Genomic DNA, 13,896 nt, shown 5'->3' on the forward strand with positions numbered 1-13,896 from the left:
GTCGATTTATACTGTATATACTGTATGCTGAACTATTTTTTTGTTGTTTATTATGGATTTTACAGAGTACTGTTTACATATCTGTTGTGCTGTCACAAGTAAGAATTTCATTGTTACATTTCAGTACATATGACGATAAAACACTTTTGACTCTTCTTCAGAAAGGTCTGAAAAGTAAGAAGGGTTCCCACCTGAAACATCTCCAGAGATGCTGCCTGAACCGCTGAATTAGTCCAGCACTTTGTGTCTTGTTTTGTAAATCAGCATTTGCAGTTCCTTGTATCCAGGTTATCTTGGCATCACATTTGGTACAGGCATTGAGGGTTCATAAGTTTATAAGTTATAGGTGCAGAATTTGGCCATTCGGCCATCAAGTCTACTCTGTCATTTAATTATGGCAGATTTATCGTTCCCTCTCAACCCCATTCTCCTGCCTTCTCCACATAACTGCTAACAATCATACTAATCTATCACTCTTCGCCTTAACACTATCCATTGACTTGGCCTCCACAGCCATCTGTGGCAATGAATTCCACAGCTGAGTGCTATGAATTCCACAGGTTGAAGAGCCTGATTTTGCATTGTGCAGTTATATGTTCTTTCACCCCCTTAATAGTGAATTTCAATATATTCCCATTTACACTTATCCCGACTGGCTTTTTAGATTCCTGTTTTCTGCCTTGCTTCTAACCACAACGGTAGTAGGCAGCGCCGTGGAGCACAGCGCCAGAGACCCTGATTCGATCCTGATTAATGGGTGAAGTATGGAGTTTGTATGTTCTCCCTGTGACCGCGCGTGTTTTCTCCGGGTTCTCCGGTTTCCGCTACACTTCAAAGACCTGCAACCTTGTAGGCTAAATGCGTAGGAAGGAATTGCAGATGCTGGTTTACACCGACGATTGACACAACATTGCTGGAGTAACTCAGCGGGTTAAGCAGCATCGCTGGGGGAAATGAATAGGTGACGTTTAGGGTGGGAACCCTTCTTCAGACGTTTAACAAGGGCAGGACCTGTACACAGGAGCATAGTGATCCAGGATACAGTTCGCTGAAAGTGGCGTGGTGAAAGTTGTGTCTATCCCAGGTTTGTAGGTTAATTGGCTTCAGTAAAAAAATGTCAATTGTCCCTAGTGTGTTGGGCAACGCTAGTGGCTGGTTCCCGTGCTGTATCTTTAAAGTCTAAAGTCTATAGTAATCCCCTTCCAGCGGATCAGTAATTGGAAACAGGAACCAGGCAAGCAGTGATTCGTGCATGCACACAAGACTTCTGAACCTGTGGGGAGCGGTCTCGAGTGGCTGGGACTGGTCAATATTGAACGCCATGTTCAAGTTATTTCAAAGAGCCGCTGGCATGAGCTGAACAAGGCGGCGGCGTGTGTTGTCCGCCGAATGAGATTACTGCTGCTGCTGCACCTTGAGGGGGGAGTTTTTCTTTGTGCAGAGTAGCACACAACTCTTAGCCACACAGTCAGTGTTCGCTCCTGGACTTTCATCAATGACTGAACGATGCGATCAGCTGATATCAAGAAGTGCTGTCACTTCTGCTCTGCAAAATTAGATCTCAAACTTTGTCGCTCCCGCGGCAGCTCAGTGGGACTGACTGAGGGAGTCCGGCTCGGTTGATTTTTGATCTTCTAATCCTGGGGTTTGAAGGGGGTGAGGCACTTGTCTTCGGTCGAGATCTTAACACCACCAGCGGCGCGGCAGCAGAAAGAGACCATGGGAATCAAGCTGGTGTCCTTCGCGGTGGCCAGTGTGCTCCTGGGTTACTATGTTTACCTCCCTCTCCCCGAGGCATTGGACGAGAGGTGGAAGATCATGGTGGTCGACGCCTGCTTCCGAAGTTTGGAGCACCTGGTAAGCGGATCTGAATAGCAGGGAAGGTGGGGGAGTGGAGCGTAACACAAAGTGCTGGAGTAGCTCAACGGGTCGGGCAGCATCTATGCGGGGAGTGGAGTCTGAAGAAGGGTCCCCTCACCCGAAACTTCACCCATCATTTCCCCCCTTGAGATGCTGCCTGACCCGCTGAGTTACTCCAAGCATTTTGTGTTTATCTTTGGTATCATCCAGCATCAATCTTCACCCTCCTTGTAAAGGGTTCCGACACGAAACTTCGCCTATCCATGTCCTTCAGAGATGCTGCCTGACCCGTTGAGTTACACCAGCGTTTTGTGTCTATCTTTGGCGAATTTTCGAGTCGGGACCCTTCTTCAGACTCCCGAGCCAAAACCCTTCCCTCCACAGATGCTGCCTGACCCTTTGAGTTCCTCCAGCACTTCGTGTTTTGTTATGATCCCGGCATCTGCAGTTCCTTGTGTCTCCCAAAAATGTGGCATGCTTCGCTGATTTTTAAAATGACTTAATTGCATTTTCCTAGCGATTAGTGCATCCTTGCTTAGAGATCCTTTGTAAGACTGTCGACCACTCTATATAAACCCATCCTGCCCCCCCCCCCCCCCCCCCCCAGGGGCTGTCAACCTGCCCCGATTAAGAACATTGAACATAGAACAGTAGAGTACAGCAACAGTCCCTCCGGTTCACGAAGACCGCGCCGAACATGATGATGCCGAGACCACCTCCGACCTGCCTGCACATAACCAACATCCCTCCACTACCTGACAGGTTCGTTTAACGAAAATAAAACGTTCAGCTTGAGATGCAACGTTGAAACTCACTGCCAAGAGATTTTGCAACGCGTTGAGAAATCCTCCGATTTCCAACGGCCCCCTGGTGTGGGTTTAACGTTGGCCAACGGGAGGATGTGTGCTGCGATGGATTTTTATTTATAAACTTCAGACCAGAACCTGACACACCGGGGAAGATTAATCTCTATTGTTCACCATCTGCCTCACTTCGTATTTGTCCTTTACCTGTGCGCTTGTCCTGCAAATGTAATCTTGTTCATTGACATCCCGCACGCCTTCTATGTTGAGAGTTGTATTTCTATATCATTAGAGTATAGCTTCGCTTAAAGCGGGTGCCTGTAGTTTAGAGTTTAGATTATTTTAGAGATACAGCATGGAAACAGGCCCTTCATGCCACCGGATCCACCCCGACCACCGATCACCCATTCACACTAATTCTAAGTTATCTCCAAAAAGACTCGAGGTGCTGGAGAGACTTGGTGTCTTTTTTTGTTTTCCCCCTTTCGCAACCACCCTTCACACACCAGGGGCAATTTACAGAGGTCAATTAAACTGCAAACTCTTTGGATGTGGGGGGAAACCTGAGCAACTGGAGAAAACCCACGTGGTCACTGTGAGAACGTGCAAACTCCACATAGATCGCACCCGTGGTCTCTGGATCTCTGGCACTGTAAGGCGGCAGATATATCAGCGGTGACTCATCGTTTTTCAAGATATGGCTGGAAAAGCGAGCCGTTCTTAATTGCCCTTGAAAGAGTACTGGAGAAATGCATCTGAATGCCAGCAATCCTTTTGATTAAGGCTATTTTAGGGGATGAGAACAGTTTCAAGTCAGGATGGTGTGCCGCTGAGGGGAACCTTCAAGTGGTGGTGCCCCCTACATCCCTCTGCCCTTTTACCCCATGGTGGTAGTCAGGGGGTAGGGATGCAATGCAGGAGCAGCTTATACAAGAATCCATCCACATAGACATTGTGAGCTGAAGGGCCTGTTCCTGTGTTGTATTTTTCATGTTCTAGGTTTTATGTTTTATGTTAATAGTCAAGAGTGTGTTTGACAAATGTACCAGTGGAACAGTAAAACTCTTATATTTTACAGCACATTAACATAGAGCATTAAACAATGCAACATAGGAACAGGCCATCTGCCCAAAATGTCCATGCCAAACAAGATGCTGACCAATTCATATCCCTTCATCCTATGTGTAGGAAAGAAGATCAGATGTTGGTTTAAATCAAAGATAGACACAAAATGCTGGAGTAACTCAGTGGGACTGGCAGCATCTGGAGAGATTGCCCATCAGTCTGAAGAAGGGTCTCGACCTGAAACGTCACCCATTCCTTCTCTCCAGAGATGATGCCTGGCCCACTAAGTTACTCCAGCATTTTGTGTCTACCTTCTTTCTAGGTGCCTATCCAAAACTTTAGACTTTAGAGTGGAAACAGGCCCTTTGGCCTACCGATTCTGCGCCAACCAGCAATCATCCCGTACACTAGCACTATCCTACATACTAAGGATGATTTTGGCAGAAGTCAATTAGCTTATAAACCTGTATGTCCTTGGTGTTTGAGGAAACTGGAGCACCTGGTGAAAACCCACGCGGTCACAGGGAGAGCGTACAAACTCCGTCCAGACAGCACCCATAGTCAAGATCGGATCTGGGTCTCCAGTACTGTATGGGAGCGACTCTACTGCTGTGCCACAATGCTGCCCCTTAGAAGTCTCTTAGAAACAAAAATAAATATACAATAATTTAGCAGTTACTCTAATTAAATGAAACCATCATAGTCCAAAAATAAAGTACATGGGGCAACCATGGTAGTGCAATCTGTAATGGTTTGGTGCTCAGGTAGAGTTGTGCTGGGTGGTAATGAGAAGAAGCAGTTCCTCAACATGGAAATTCTTCCCATTGGTAACAATGAGGTGGAGTGGCAGAGTGGTAGAGTTGCTGCCTTGCAGCGCCAGAGATTTGGGTTCGCTCCTGTCTACGGGTGCTGTCTGTACGGAGTTTGTATGTTCTCACAGCATTTTGTCTTCTCCCCATCCCTCGCATTTGTTCACCCATTTGCCAATCAAAACCCCCCACACCTGTATCCACCTATAAACTTGCCCAACTCATCTCCTTTAAATGTTGCCACACTCACCTTAAAGCGATGTCCTCTGGTCCTCTGTCACTCACCAGGCTTTGCCCCACCCTCACCTCTCTTCCAGCTTTCTCTCCTTACTACATCAATGAAGCAGGGTCTCGACCCCAAATGTCTATTCACTCCAGAGATGCTGCTTGACTCACTGAATTACTCCAAGACTTTGTGACTTACTCAAGATCCCAGCATCTGCAGTTCCATGTGATTACCAATAGCCTGAAGAAGGATCCCAACCCGAAACGTCACCTGTCCATGTTTTTCATTGGTCGGGGTGTTGAACATGGTACAGTAGAGTTGCTGCCTTAGAGAGCCAGAGACCTGGGTTCGATCCTGACGGCAGGCGCTGTCTGTATGGAGTTTGTACTTTCTTCCTGTGACCGTGTGGATTTTCTCTGGTTTCCCCCCACACTCCAAAGACGTGCAGGTCTGTAGTTTATTTGGCTTCGGTATGTTGTAAAATTGTCTCTAGTGTGTAGCAGCATACCCAGCAGTCCCTAGCAGCATGTCTGGAGAACATGGATGGACGTCATTTTGGGTCGGATCCATCTTCAGACCTGTGCAGGTCATAATGTGTAGGTGTTGCTTGTGTACTGCTGTTTACGAGTTGCATTGTTAATGGTACTTTAATGGCACACACTCCTCATAATTAAACAAAGACATGGCATTGATTAGCAGGGTGGAATTTGTCCAGCCTTTTATGAATACCAGTGGGCAATTTTTGACAACAGAAATAGCTGCCAGTTGTATCACTATTGAGACAGTTTAGCTCGAGGGATGTGTAGGAAGGAACTGCAGATGAAGAAGAAGAAGAAGAAATCTTTATTGTCATTGTACAAGACAACAAAATTTTGTTGGAGCAGTCCTCCAGCTGCACAGGAATATGAGTATAAAAATGCGTTTAAAAAAGAACTATTAAAAAATTAGACTATAAATGCTTAGTTTACACTAAAGATAGACACAAAATGCGGAAGTAACTCAGCGGGACAGGCGGCATCTCTTGAGAAAAGGAATAGGTCATATTTCGGGTCAAAATCCTTCTTCAGACTGGGGCTCTGTCTGACTCTCTGAGTTACTCCAGCATTTTGTGTCTATCTTAGGCTCGAGAGATGACTAGTTCTGAAGCATACACCTTCAGTACCACAGTGGTATGTGTTAATAGGTTACTTTCAATTAGGATAACCAATTGACTTCTTCTTTCGTGTCCATCTTCCATGTTTCAAATGTTGACATCGCTGTCATCGTCCGTCCTGAAAAGGATGCAAGCGTCCGGCGACATCAGTGGGAGCCATCACTTGTTACAATAGATGATGGTGGTAGCAGAATTAGCTCGGGATATTTCCAGCTTCCAGCCCCGTGACATGGACGCTTCTGCTACAGGGCCACCAATTGACGAAGAACCATAAGAGTAATTTAGTCAAGTAGGGTTAGAGCAGACCTTTTAGCCTTTCCAACTTATTCCACCTTGAGATGCTCTTTGACCCAATCCCATACACTTGCCTGTTCACCATTCTTTGTCCTTCATTTTAACTATAACACAGATCATCCAATTTCAGTCTAATCTTAACAGCTGACTTATTAAAAGTTTCCTTTATTTGGATGAAAGTTTAGAAGTTTGTTCATCCCCTTGTGTGTAAGGTATGTCCAAATTCCACTGCTTCAAATAAAGTCTCGGACTTCTCATGCCAATGGAAATAGCTTGAATGCATTGACACCAATGAAACACTGTGTACAAAACAATTGTTGCGTTGAGTTGTAGAGTTGTCTTGATGCAGTACGATTAGGGTTCAGTAGAAACAAGGAACCGCAGATGCTGGTTTATACCAAAGATAGACACAAGGTGCTGGAGTAACTAACGGGTCAGACAGCATATCGGGAGTAAAAGGGCGGGAGAAATTTTGAACTGAAAATAGGAAGGGGGGGTTCTGGTGGTCATGGTGTATGTGAAAACTGGAGGCAAGAAAATCAATACCAGTTTGGGCCAGCCACAAATGACGCCAGGCAGGTCGGTTCTAGTTAAGCCCACTGTTGGTTAGGGAAGGTAAAAGTTGCTATATGGCTGCAAATCAGTGCAACCTTCCTAGAGGAAAAAAAAAATGAGAACAGTGGAACTGCTAAAACGACCAGGGTGGAGGAAATGTGAGAGGGGTGAGGGGAGTGTAAGTAGAAGTTACTTAAAATTAGAGAATTCAAGGTTCATACTGCTGGGTTGTCAACTACCCAAATGAAATATGAGGCTCAATAGATCGATTAAAGAACCAAATGGTTCTGGGAAAGCAGCTGTTGCTGAATCTGAGGCTTATGAACCTTAGTTTGGAGTTCAGAGATAGTTTAGAGATACAGCATGGAAAATAGTTCTTCGGCCACACCAAGTCCATGCTGATCACCGTCCCTTCACATTAGTTTAATTTTGTTTAATTTGGAGATACAGCATGGAAACATCCCTGAGGCTCACCGAGTCCGCGCCGACCATCCATCCACTCCCTACACACTAGGGGCAATTTACAGAGGCGAATTAATCTACAAACCTGAACGTCTTTGGAATGAGGAAGGAAACTGGAACACCCGAAGGAAACCTATGCGGTCAATAGACAATAGACAATAGGTGCAGTAGGTCATTCGGCCCTTCGAGCCAGCACCACCATTTAATCCACATTCCCCGTTCCTGCCTTCTCCCCATATTCCCCGACTCCGCTATCTTTGAGAGCCCTGTCCAGAGAACCGGCCACCACCGCCCTCTGAGGCAGAGAATTCCACAGACTCACAACTCTCTGTGTGAAAAAGTGTTCCCTCATCTCTGTTCTAAATCCGGTCACAGGAGAACAGTCTCCAGTCTCCGGCCATGGGGAGAACGTGCAAACTCCACACAGACAGCACTTGACGCCAGGATCAAACCCTGGCACTGTGAGGCTGCTTCTCTACCAGCTGCATAACCGTGCGTCCCATAACCTCCTACCTCAGATCTCACAATTACTAAATGGCAGCAATTCAGTGCAACCTTCCTAACTAAAAATAGTTTGGAGAAGGTTGGAAGATTAGAGTGAAGACATCTGCAAAAATCTTGCTACTTCCATTGTTTCCTCAGCTGAATTCCTTTTTTGTTTGGTTAGGCACTTCTGCTCCAATGTATTCTTTGCTATCAGCTTTCATTCAGCTTTGTCTCTCTCCTTGAATGAATTAGTGTAGCTGGGACATGTTGGTTGGTCAGTGTTGGGCTGATGGACCTGTTTCTACACTCTACGACACTATGACTCTATGACTGTATCTGGCATGTTTCCTGGCCTGACAGATTGAAGATGTTTCTGACGAAGTAAAGCTGTTTGCCATATTTATTTTGTAAATGCTTTTGATATTAAACACCTGTCTACAATTATGCAAAACAGTTACTTCAGCACGATTTTTCGCCACCTTGAACATAAGTCGTAGGAGGGAGAGGATACGTTGTCCCCCTAGGCCTGCCCTGCGTGCAATGTTCATGGTTGATTGCAGCCTTCACACTGATCCTCACAACTCCTGACACCATTGTGAATCCAAAGTATATTTTAACTTTGGTTGCACTCGATGACTCACCATTCATCACTCAGCACATTTGCAAGTTTGGCATGCCAATATACTGCGCCTAAATATTGTCTAGGTTGTGGTTTGTTATTGTCACGCACACCGAGGTCTGAAGAAGGGTCCGATCCAAAACATCATCTATCCCTGTGTTCAAGAAGGAACTGCAGATGCTGGAAGATCGAAGGTACACAAAAATGCTGGAGAAACTCAGCGGGTGCAGCAGCATCTATGGAGCGAAGGAAATAGGCGACGTTTCGGGCCGAAACCCTTCTTCAAACTGAATTTTTGCAGTTATATGTTCTTCTACCCCCCTAATAACAGATTCCTGTATATATTGCCAATGGCAGAGTTCCTCTGACTGACTTTTTAGATTCCTGCTCTCTGCTTTTCTTTATTTTTGTAAGCCAGCATCTGCAGTTCCTTGTGCCTGCACTGAAAAGCTTTAGCTTGCGTGCTATCCAATCAAATCGGATAACACTTTACATGAATACAATCAAGCCAGTGGGAGAGTCTAGGACCAGAGGGCACAGCCTCAGAATAAAACGAGGTACCTCCAGAAAGGAGAGGAGGAGGAATCTCTTTAGCCAGGGTGTGGTGGATCTGTGGAATTCATTGGGTATTTTTAAGGCGGAGATTGACAGATTCTTGAATAGTAAAGGTGTTAAGCGTTATGGGGAGAAGGCAGGAGAATGGGATTGAGAGAGTACCATAGATCCGCCATGATTGAATGTCGGAGTAGACTTGATGGGTCAAGTGGCCTAGTTCTGGGAAGAAGCTGTTCCTGAGTTGGTACATGCTTCTAAGCTTCTGTATCTTCTGCCCGACGGGAGCAGGGTGAAGGAATTACCATGGTGGGAAAGGCCCTTGATTATGTTGGCTGCTTCCTTGAGGCAGCATGAAGTGCAGATGGTGGGGAGTCGGGTCTGCGTGATGGATGGGCTACATACACAACTGTCTGTAATTTCTTGCAATGTTATGCAGAGCTGTTTCCAAACATGCTGCGATGCAATGTGACGGTCTGCTTTCTCCGGTGCTTCTCAAAGAACCATAGAGTCATACAGTGTGGAAACAGGCCCTTTGGCCTTACTTGCCCACACTGACCAACATATCCCATCTATACTAGTCCCACTTGCCTGGGTTTGGCCCATATCCCTCTAAGCCTGTCCTATCCACGTACCTGCCTAAATGCTTCTTTAGAATCTAACAAAGTCGTTGGAGACATGCCACATTTTCTCTGGCGATGTTGGTGTATTTTTGGCTGTTGCTTTTAGTTGGTCCATCTCCGCCTTTCCCTACAATCTACCTTTTCTTTTCCCTCATTACCATCTTCCCACATCTCTGCCCATATTATAGGCCTCACTTCTACAATGTGCATGTCTCCTGAAATTGCTCTTGCCCAGAGGGTCATTTAGAATGAAGCACAAGCATGATTCTTGTTTATTCCATGAGAATAGTCAGATGTGAGCTGTTATCTTATTGTGTACGTCACCATGAAAACAACCTGTTGCTGAAAGAGAATATCTTTTGTGCAGAGATTAATGACCTGGGAAACACAGCTAGAAGGGATGGTGGAAGCAGCTTCAACTGTACGTTTTAAAGAGGATTGGATAAGGATTATTGGTTGGAAGCTGAGAAATGATATTAATGGGATTGATTATAGACACAAAGTGCTGGAGTAACTGAGCGGGTCAGGCAGCATCTCTGGAGAAAAAGGATGGGTGGTATTTTGGATCAGGATCCTTTTTTAGACCCGACCCAAACCACCACCCTTCCTTTTTCTCCAGAGATGATGCCTGACCCGCTCAGTTACTTCAGCAGTTTGTGTCTATCTTCGGTATATACCAGCATCTGCAGTTTCTTTCTACACACTTATTGCCATTGATTATTTGGTTGATTGAAAGATACAACATGGAACCACCGAGTCCACGCTGACTATCGATCACACTAGTTCTATGTTATTCCACTTTTGCATCCATTCTCTACACACTAGGGCCAATCTACCTACAAACACACACGTCTTTTGAATGTGGGAGGAAACCAGAGTACCCTGCAAAAACCCATGCGGTCTCAGGGAGAATGTGCAATCTCCACACACAGACAGCACCCGAGGTCAGGATCGAACCCTGGTCTTTGGTGCTGTGCGTCAGCAGCTCCACCCTCAGTAGCACTGTGGCGCCTACACAGACAGCATGCAGATGCTTAATGAGATAAATAAAATAAGCTTTTCTCCTGCACTATGTTATTTACGATTCCTAGATTTGCAGGTTTCCTTAGAAAAAGTCTAAGTGTCCTCAAATATGTTTTATTCTTTTACATCAGCATCACTTCACAGTAGCCCAGGAATTATTTACCTCATTTAAAATACTGATCCAATACTTTTCTAAAACATGACAGTGAAATGAATATTTAATTGGCTGCAAAGTGCTTTAGGATGACCTGACGTTTTAACCTGACACTTGTAGGAATGAAAGACTTTCCTCTTGTGCTTTAATGCAGCCAAACATAGCGGCTGACTCATGCACGGAGAAAATGTCCTGCAAAATGCAGTGAGTGAAAGTGACTGATTAATCTGCTGTTGATAGATACAAAATGCTGGAGTAACTCAGCGAGACAGGCAGCATCTCTGGAGGGAAGGAATGGGTGATGTCTGAATAAGGGTCTTGAGCTGAAACGTCGCCCATTCCTTCTCTCCAGAGATGCTGCCTGTCCTGCAGAGTTACTCCAGCATTTTGTGTCTATCTGTGGTTTAAACCAGCATCTGCAGTTCCTTCCTACACATTTAATCTGCTGTTGATGTTGATTGAGGAAAGTGTCATCCAAGATTACATACTTCAGTGCTTGTGGTGTGCTGTGAACCTATACCCTTCTGTCCCAGCAGGCAAGTGAAGTACTGCTGAGCGTTACAACAGCATTGCCAAAGCCAAACTTGGAATAATTTCAACAATTCAGCCTAGCGCTACTCCCACCATTTGCAAAGCTCGACCCTCGTATATAAAAACATTCGCATTGTCCTGTTTATGGAATTCTAAAAGGCTGCAGCATTCTCAAGGTTGGGACCAAGCTAAAAGATCAACAGTGAAATGCTTCCAATGTTATTGTGAGCTTCACCCTACACGAGCTGTCGTTGTGTAACAGTTGCTCTGCAGTGTCGAAAATATAATATCCCTCCCGTTCCAGAACTCGTAAAGTTACAAAGCTTTTATTAATAAAGGACTTCAAAGATTGTAAAATATCCCACACGCATATTTGGTCAAAAGCTGATATTAAGCCACATCAACATAGAACAGTGCAGCACAGGAACAGGCCCTTCAGCCCACGATATCTGTGCTGGGCATGATGCCCAAGTTAAACTAACCTCCTCTTCCTGCATGTGATCCAATCCCTCCATATCCATGTGCCTATCTGAATACCACTTAAACACCACTATTGTATCTGCCTCCATCACCACCCCTGTTAGCATGTCCCAGGCACCTACCACTATATGCCTTTATACATACATATATATGTATGTGTGTGAGTGTGCATGTGTGTGCTTGTTCGTGTGCGTATGTATATGATATCTATGCAGATGCATATGTATATGTATACACACACACACATTATACGTGTATATATACACACACACACAAATATATATATAGACACACACTCAAACACATACACACACACACACACACACACATATATACACACACACACATATATATCTACACACACACATACATATATACACACACACACATATATATTATGGAATGAATGGCAAGGCTCATAGGTTGGGCACTTATTAAAGTCAATGAGGCTGGTGTTGGCACAAGAGCCCAGAATTGGAGGTTTTCACCAGTCTCTGAATGGAAGAAATTACAAAGAAGGGGAGGTGTATGGGAATGTAGGGATTTGAAGGGATGTCAGTGAAGTCCAGTGAGATCAGGGGGTGGTGGGTAGTAGGATGATGCAGAGATGGATAACAGAGCTTCGGTTATCCTGACGCTTATGAAGATGGGAGCTGAGAAGAGAGAGTATTGGGAATTGCTTATCCTTGAAGGAAACAAAGACGTGGATCAGGTTCAAGTCAATATGGGCCAAATGTGGGCAAATGGGACTAGCTTCGATAGGGCATCTTGATCAACATGGATGAGTTAGGCCAAAGGGTCTATTTCCATGCTGTATGACTATGACTAGGGCAAAACATTAAGATTCCATGTCAATTCCCAAATGTCAGGTGATCAATGTAGATGTTTGGGAGCACAGTAGTGTAAGGGAAGAGATCATGTGATGCAACCTTCAGGAACATGTCCATTCAGATTTTGGTTTGGTTTTGCTTGGTTTAGTTTAGTTTGGTTTAGTTTAGTTTAGATTAATTTAGTTTAGTTCGTTTAGCATATTGTCACATGTACCAAGGTACAGTGAGAAACCTTTTTGTTGCGTGCTGTCCAGTCAACAGAAAGACTACACATGCTTACAATCAAGCTGACCACAGTGTACAGATACAAGATAAAGGGAATAATATTTAGTGCAAGATAACATTCAGTAAAGACAGATTAAAGATATTCGGAGGGTCTCCAATGAGGTAGACGGTATCACTCTCTATTTGTTGGTAGGGTGGTGATAGGATGGTTCAGTTACCTGATAACAGCTGGGAAGAAACTGTCCCTGATTCTGGAGATATGGGTTTTCACACTTCTGTACCTCTTGCCTGATGGGAGAGGGGAGAAGAAGGGTGAGATTCTTCCTGGATTATGCTGGTGGCCTTGCCAAGGCAGAGTGTGGTGTTGATGGAGTCAATGGAAGGGAGTTTGGTTTGTCCGATGGTCTGGGCTGCATCTGCAATTCTCTGCAATTCCTTGCAGTCTTGGATGGAGCTGTTGCAAGAGTTGGCAGTCTTCAGTGCCTATGGTAATGACTGTACAGGCTGATAACCACCCAGATTTCTAACCACTCAAGGGCCATTGACTTCAAAGATACAATCAACAGATTGAGCTTCCCTCCCATTTATTGAATTTTTATTCCATGTAGGGGATCATTTCTCTGAACAAAACTTGCCCAGGCAACATTTGCTCACAAGTTTAAACTTGCAGAGAATAGTGGGTGTGTGTAAAATAAGCAAGATTTTGTTACAAAAGTACGTGCATGAATGATATCCTTGAAAAGATGCCCAAAACTGAAGGTGGTTTGCAAATGAACCATGTTCAGAAGTGATCAGAAAAGATAAACTCAGACTTTCTACCCCCTGGAGTTTTTTCTGTGCTTCTAAAATATATGTTTTTATTAATTGATCAAAAGATATAACATGGAAGCAGGTCTTCAGCTCACCGAGTCCACGTTGACCATTGATCAGCCCTTCACACTAGTTCTATGTTATCTCACTTTCACATCCACTCCACTAGGGGCAATTTACAGAAGCCAATTAACCAACAAGCCCTGTGCATCTTTGAGATGTTGGAAGGAATAGGGTACGGATTGGGGATGATCATCCATGATCACATTGAATGGTGGTGCTGGCTCGAGGGGCCGAATGGCTTACTCCTGCACCTATTGCCTATTGTCTATCAGA

General features: G+C 44.7%; 1 protein-coding gene across 1 annotated transcript in view; it reads left to right on the forward strand.

The window, feature by feature from the left end:
- Nucleotides 1–1,034: 1,034 nt before the first annotated feature.
- aadac (arylacetamide deacetylase) overlaps nucleotides 1,035–13,896 on the forward strand; it is a 38,653-nt gene continuing 25,791 nt past the window's right edge. The window contains exon 1 of the mRNA XM_055645747.1: nucleotides 1,035–1,857. Within this exon, the coding sequence (XP_055501722.1) occupies nucleotides 1,720–1,857 (138 nt within the window). The 5' untranslated portion in view covers nucleotides 1,035–1,719. The remainder of the gene's footprint in view (nucleotides 1,858–13,896) is intronic.

Source organism: Leucoraja erinacea, chromosome 14, assembly GCF_028641065.1.
Source record: "Leucoraja erinacea ecotype New England chromosome 14, Leri_hhj_1, whole genome shotgun sequence".
Taxonomy (NCBI): Eukaryota; Metazoa; Chordata; class Chondrichthyes; order Rajiformes; family Rajidae; genus Leucoraja; species Leucoraja erinaceus.